At 44.8% G+C, this 6,766-nt stretch overlaps 1 protein-coding gene across 1 annotated transcript in view; it reads left to right on the top strand.

Moving 5' to 3' along the window:
* Nucleotides 1-411: 411 nt before the first annotated feature.
* The window catches only part of telo2 (TEL2, telomere maintenance 2, homolog (S. cerevisiae)), a 20,227-nt gene continuing 13,872 nt past the window's right edge, over nucleotides 412-6,766 (top strand). The window contains exons 1-4 of the mRNA XM_036581408.1: nucleotides 412-567; nucleotides 2,859-3,197; nucleotides 4,644-4,924; nucleotides 6,055-6,123. Of these exons, the coding sequence (XP_036437301.1) occupies nucleotides 2,863-3,197; nucleotides 4,644-4,924; nucleotides 6,055-6,123 (685 nt within the window). The 5' untranslated portion in view covers nucleotides 412-567; nucleotides 2,859-2,862. The remainder of the gene's footprint in view (nucleotides 568-2,858; nucleotides 3,198-4,643; nucleotides 4,925-6,054; nucleotides 6,124-6,766) is intronic.

Below are 6,766 nucleotides of genomic sequence, written 5' to 3'. Positions count from 1 at the left end.
GGAATCAGAACACCTGTTACACCATTAGAGTCCTTTACACTGTGATATCAACCCATCAGGAAAACACTACACATCATTACTGACTATTGGACACCATCAGAAACCAACAGGCGCTTTTAATGGTTTCCATTATTTTTTTCAGCATTGTTCACAAAACATACGATGTAGATTAACAGCAGTTTGATAAGTGGATCAAAATGAACATAGGAAGTGCAATAATGCACTTTTCGAAATGATACCATAGAATAAATCAGCGAAAGGTTGTGCACGTGCTTCATCCACAGTCTCGAGATTACGGCTGCTATAATTTCTACGAACCACCAGGGGGCACTGTGCCCTGATCTGTTTTGCAATGCTGGAAGTGAAGAGGAACCTTCGGTATCGACTTTGTTGCCGCACGGTCGTGTCTCTGTGCGGACCCTGTAGTGCACGGCGGGTTGTTGATGCTCAGATTGAGTTTATAAACATCAGAAAAACAGAAAAACCTTCATATTTTACTTCTGTTTGTACACAACAGCCTGTCCGGAGCTCCGGAGGATGAGGGTGTCCGAGTTTTAGAGGAAGGCGGTGAGTAAATTCGCTGTTTGTCTGAGTTTATCAGGGCAGTCTGATCTGATCTGATCATCTGTTTATATATTTATCAGATATGCAGTGTTATCATACTTTAACTGATTCATCAGTTCACTGTGTACCGTCGCTCATGATTAAGTAAACTGGCGAGGAATAGGGGCGAGAATACTGGCCACTTTATTAGAAACACCCACCTTGTGCTTCCACTCACTGGCCACTTTATTAGAAACACCCACCTTGTGTTTCCACTCACTGGCCACTTTATTAGAAACACCCACCTTGTGCTTCCACTCACTGGCCACTTTATTAGAAACACCCACCTTGTGCTTCCACTCACTGGCCACTTTATCAGAAACACCCACCTTGCGCTTCTACTCACTGGCCACTATATTAGAAACACCCACCTTGCGCTTCTACTCACTGGCCACTTTATTAGAAACACCCACCTTGTGCTTCCACTCACTGGCCACTTTATTAGAAACACCCACCTTGCGCTTCCACTCAGTGGCCACTTTATTAGAAACACCCACCTTGTGCTTCCACTCACTGGCCACTTTATCAGAAACACCCACCTTGCGCTTCCACTCACTGGCCACTTTATCAGAAACACCTACCTTGCGCTTCCACTCAGACGGCCACTTTATCAGAAACACCCACCTTGGCCTTCCACTCACTGGCCACTTTATCAGAAACACCCACCTTGTGCTTCCACTCAGTGGCCACTTTATCAGAAACACCCACCTTGCGCTTCCACTCACTGGCCACTATATTAGAAACACCCACCTTGGGCTTCCACTCACTGGCCACTTTATCAGAAACACCCACCTTGCACTTCCACTCACTGGCCACTATATCAGAAACACCCACTTGCGCTTCCACTCACTGGCCACTTTATCAGAAACACCCACCTTGGGCTTCCACTCAGTGGCCACTATATTAGAAACACCCACCTTGGGCTTCCACTCACTGGCCACTTTATCAGAAACACCCACCTTGCGCTTCCACTCAGTGGCCACTTTATCAGAAACACCCACCTTGCGCTTCCACTCAGTGGCCACTTTATTAGAAACACCCACCTTGCGCTTCCACTCACTGGCCACTTTATTAGAAACACCCACCTTGCGCTTCCACTCACTGGCCACTTTATTAGAAACACCCACCTTGCGCTTCCACTCACTGGCCACTTTATTAGAAACACCCACCTTGCGCTTCCACTCAGTGGCCACTATATTAGAAACACCCACCTTGGGCTTCCACTCACTGGCCACTTTATCAGAAACACCCACGTTGCGCTTCCACTCACTGACCACTTTATTAGAAACACCCACCTTGGGCTTCCACTCAGTGGCCACTTTATCAGAAACACCCACCTTGGGGTTCCACTCACTGGCCACTTTATCAGAAACACCCACCTTGCGCTTCCACTCACTGGCCACTTTATCAGAAACACCCACCTTGCGCTTCCACTCACTGGCCACTTTATTAGAAACACCCACCTTGCGCTTCCACTCAGAGGCCACTTTATTAGAAACACCCACCTTGCGCTTCCACTCACTGGCCACTATATCAGAAACACCCACCTTGCGCTTCTACTCACTGGACACTTTATCAGAAACACCCACCTTGTGCTTCCACTCAGTGGCCACTTCATTAGAAACACCCACCTTGCGCTTCCACTCACTGGCCACTATATTAGAAACACCCACCTTGCGCTTCCACTCAGAGGCCACTTTATCAGAAACACCCACCTTGGGCTTCCACTCAGTGGCCACTTTATTAGAAACACCCACCTTGCGCTTCCACTCACTGGCCACTATATCAGAAACACCCACCTTGCGCTTCTACTCACTGGACACTTTATCAGAAACACCCACCTTGTGCTTCCACTCAGTGGCCACTTCATTAGAAACACCCACCTTGCGCTTCCACTCACTGGCCACTATATTAGAAACACCCACCTTGCGCTTCCACTCAGAGGCCACTTTATCAGAAACACCCACCTTGGGCTTCCACTCAGTGGCCACTTTATCAGAAACACCCACCTTGCGCTTCCACTCACTGGCCATTTAATAAGAAACACCCACCTTGGGGTTCCACTCACTGGCCACTTTATCAGAAACACCCACCTTGCGCTTCCACTCAGTGGCCACTTTATCAGAAACACCCACCTTGCGCTTCCACTCACTGGCCACTTTATTAGAAACACCCACCTTGTGCTTCTGTTTGTAAGTAATTATTTACTGCTGGATTAATACAGCTTCATGCTAAATGCTCTAAGTTTCCCGCAGGGCGATGGATCGATGCTCCGGTGCTGAAGTGGAGGTCCGGCAGGCGGTGGCTCCGTGTCTGAGGATCGTCTCTAGCTCGCGGGATTCTGCTGAGGTCACTGAAGCTCTCCGGACCATCATTCGCTATCTAGAGGATGGAAACGCCTCAGCTAGCGAGAAGGCCGAATTCAACCGTGCACACTACACACGAGTCCTGCAGGTGCTGGTCAGCAGTCTCAGCTCTGATTGGTTCCACAGCCTGCCTGATCAGGATCGCAGGGAACTGTGGGATGGCTTCTTCCTCCGAGGTCCTCCAGACCAGGCCCTGCTGGTGTTACTGGACACAATCAGCTCCACCAGGTAAAAGAGCGAGACTGAGTGAGTAAGGCTGGCGTTACACAGTGAAACTTTCAGAGCAACGGTTAAATTGCACTTGAGTTGCATAATGTGAAGTGTTCTGCAACTCAGATGAAACTCAGTTGGATTTATGGATAAGAAAATAAAACAGAAGAAGGTTTACTGGACTGTTGAAATGAACCCCCACCCCCACTGTCTTCTCTTTTAATGGCCCCTAATTTTACGCAGAGCTCAGATTCATTTGGGATTCAAAAGGTGAAAGTTATTACAGAAGGGGCGTCAAGTATTATGAAAGTTATTACCGAGCGAGGCGTCAAGTAGGCTATAACCATAATCGCTACAAAAAAGTCTTAGCACACACACAACAGTTAAAAATGTAAATATGTATATAAAAGACAGATTTACAGATATGAAAAAAAGAACGACAGTGACAGCTGGATAAAAAGCATCCAAAGATGACAAAAATGGTGCAAATATGTAAATTACACATGAATTTACAGATGAGTTTATAGTGAGAACGATACAGTGAGTTAAAATCATGAGTTGCACTAAAGTAATCAAGTGTGATGCCTGCGGCATTGATTTTGAATTACTTTGTGGAAATGTCAAGTTGCACTGGACTTATGTTGCAGGCAACTTACATCACGCAACTAGTTGCATCATAGTTTCACAGTGTAAAGCCAGCGTTACAGTAAGAGCTGTTTGACAATACGCTGTCATTACTGTGACAACTTTCATCACAAACAGAACACCACACCAGAAATTAGTCTTAGTGAGTCACACATATATGATATGTAAGCATACTGAACAGACCAGACAAACAGACCGTTAACAAGGATAAATAGAATAAACAGTAAGAATTATAAAGGGCCAGCATCACTAAACTCTTTTCTGATGGGTCTGATTAGTGCTACTTGAACACTGACCAACTGCCTGGATCATAAAGACCAATTTAGACCAAATATAGAGAGCCTGAAAACAACAATAACCAGTGTACAGTAACTGCATTAACAACGTACTATGTCAGCCAATAATAACATCATTTTACAGGGTGATTCAAAAAGATTCATTTGATTTTAAAGCGCCTAGGAACCAATCACAATCCAGTTGAAAGAGGGGGTCATAGAGTCTCTGACTGTCAGTGGAAGATGGTTCCCTTCAGTCTGAGAGGAGATGAGACCCCTGAGCAGAAAGCGTTCTGCGTTCTCCACTTTAATAAGTATGACAGCGTTTTAGAGCCACTGTTAATAAAAATAAAAACAGTAGACTTTGAAAATAAAGTTGTAATATTTCGAAAAAAAAAGTAAATATGTGATAAGGAATTTTTTCTCTCTCTTTGTCTCTCTTACTTTCTCTGTTTCTCTGGTCCTTCTTGTTTTATTCTTTCTCTCTGTACTCTTTCTGATCTCTCTCTCTCTCTCTCTCTCTCTCTCTCTCTCTCTCTCTCAGTGATGGTTCGGGTCTGGATTGGTCTGTCAGCGTGTTGGAGAACTTTCTGAGTGCAGGTCGTGTTGGGGTGCTGTTATGGTCCAGGTGTTTGGAGACGAACGGTCGTCCTGACTCCGTCCAGCTGAGAGAGACCATCCTGACCCGTCTGTCTGCTCTGCCTGACCTCACCGCCAACAGGCTCCGCACACACACACCTGCACGGTTCCTGCCGCAGCAGTACTACACACACCTCGCCAGAGACGTCCTCGACACGCTGCAGAACACCTGCCGCGCTCTGAGAGGTGAGAACGCTGGTACTCATATCACGTCTATCACTGTTAGTGCTACTGACATAGTTATTACGGCTGACCTGTCCATCCTCCACTCAACTTGATGAACCTTAGCCCACAACACAGAACTCTAAATTTAGAGTTTAGGGATTTTTACCAGTGTTCTGTAAAGCTTGTCCAGCCTAGGAGAGAACATACTTGTCAGATTAATCAGTTACAACCTAGTCTAGCCTAGAAGTCCTATTATTAAGTTTATATGGTTTTATAAACTGAGTAGTTCCAGTCCTCAAATCCAACTGGCTGAGTTTGAAGCTGTTGTAGAATCCACGACATACGCACACCTTTGACCACCTCACAACAACTGACCTTTGTGCTGTTAGTGGATTAATCTTTGACTCTCATGCTGCTCGCATAGACCACCAAGTATATTGATGAAGTAAGAACCCGTTTTTTGTTTAAACTGAGGGGCTGAAAACTTATGTTCTTATCTAGAACTGGGCTGGTCAGCTAGCTAACAGGCTAAAAGAGCCAACAGCCTAAACAACTCCATCATTAATATCACAGACTTGAATTAAAGCACTTACAGTGTGATTAACTTTAAAACAGCAGTATAAAAGTCTAAAAAAGTCACTTGAATGTCTTACACACTTCAAATATCCGTGTTTCAGTAAGAAGATCTATATTTTCATTGTTTTATGACAAGAAGTTTATAAATTCATGAAATGACTGCAATGTACAGTGATGGGTGACTGAGCGTTCTTGGCAAGGATACCGTACTCTAAAGGTACTACATTTCTTGGCAGAATACTTGTTCATGTCGACTATTAGTAAAAATAACTTTTTATTTTCCGAAACTTTAATATTTTAATACTTTAATATTTTCCGAAAAAACTTATATTTTATCATATTTTTTGTTGGCCACGGTTTTATTAAAGCAATAAGGGGTTACTGTGATTTTATCACAGGGAAGGGAGTTTTACTCTGCATCGTGTCGTGCCTAAGAACACCCTTCCCCATGATAAAATCCCAGTAACCCATGGCCTCTCGTGGCTTATTGCTTTAATATATATGTAGTGACTGTGAAATTTCCATCATCACAAACAGACGTTTGTGTTGTGTCTGTTTTTCCCCTCTTACTGTAGCGGGTCAGGACTGCTCTCTGGGCTTTGTGGCTCAGCTGTTGGGGAAAGTGTGTATGCAGGGACACGGAGGTGAGCTTACATACATGTGTGTGTGTGTGTGGTTTTGGCTTTGAGATCAAAAGATGAATATGAGACAACAGAAAAGCAAGCTATACTGAAGCTGAGAAAAGAGGGAAAACATACAAGCTCATCGATGAAGCATGGTGGAGGTAGTGTCATAGCTTGGGCTTGCATGGCTGCTTCTGGAACGGGCTCACTGATCTTTATTCATGAAGAAACTTGTGATGATAGCAGCAGAACGAATTCGGACGTCTACAGCAAGGGCGCCTTAATTCTGGTCCGGGAGATCTTCCACCCTGGAGATTTCAGGTCCAACACACTTGCCTCTAATGTTCAGATGCCCCTGAAGACCTTCATTACCTGGATTAGGTGCATTAGATTAGGGTTGGAGCTAAACTCAGCAGGGTGGTAGATCTCCAGGAACAGGATTGGGCACCACTGGTCTACAGTAACATTCTGTCTGCCAGTTTATGGAGAAATTGCGTCCAATCTAATCAGTACAAACTTCATCATGCAGCAAGACAGTGACCTGAAAACTCTGCCAACACAACAGAGGGCTTCATCAGGGGAAAAAGTGGATGTTTTAGACTGGCCAAGTTAATCACCAGACTTAACCCAGCTGAGCAGCATTTCACCTCCTGAAGAGGAGACC

The sequence above is a fragment of the Colossoma macropomum genome, unplaced genomic scaffold (assembly GCF_904425465.1).
Source record: "Colossoma macropomum unplaced genomic scaffold, Colossoma_macropomum, whole genome shotgun sequence".
Taxonomy (NCBI): Eukaryota; Metazoa; Chordata; class Actinopteri; order Characiformes; family Serrasalmidae; genus Colossoma; species Colossoma macropomum.
Note: the sequence above shows the minus strand (reverse complement) of the source record. Positions and strands in the feature narration are given on the sequence as shown.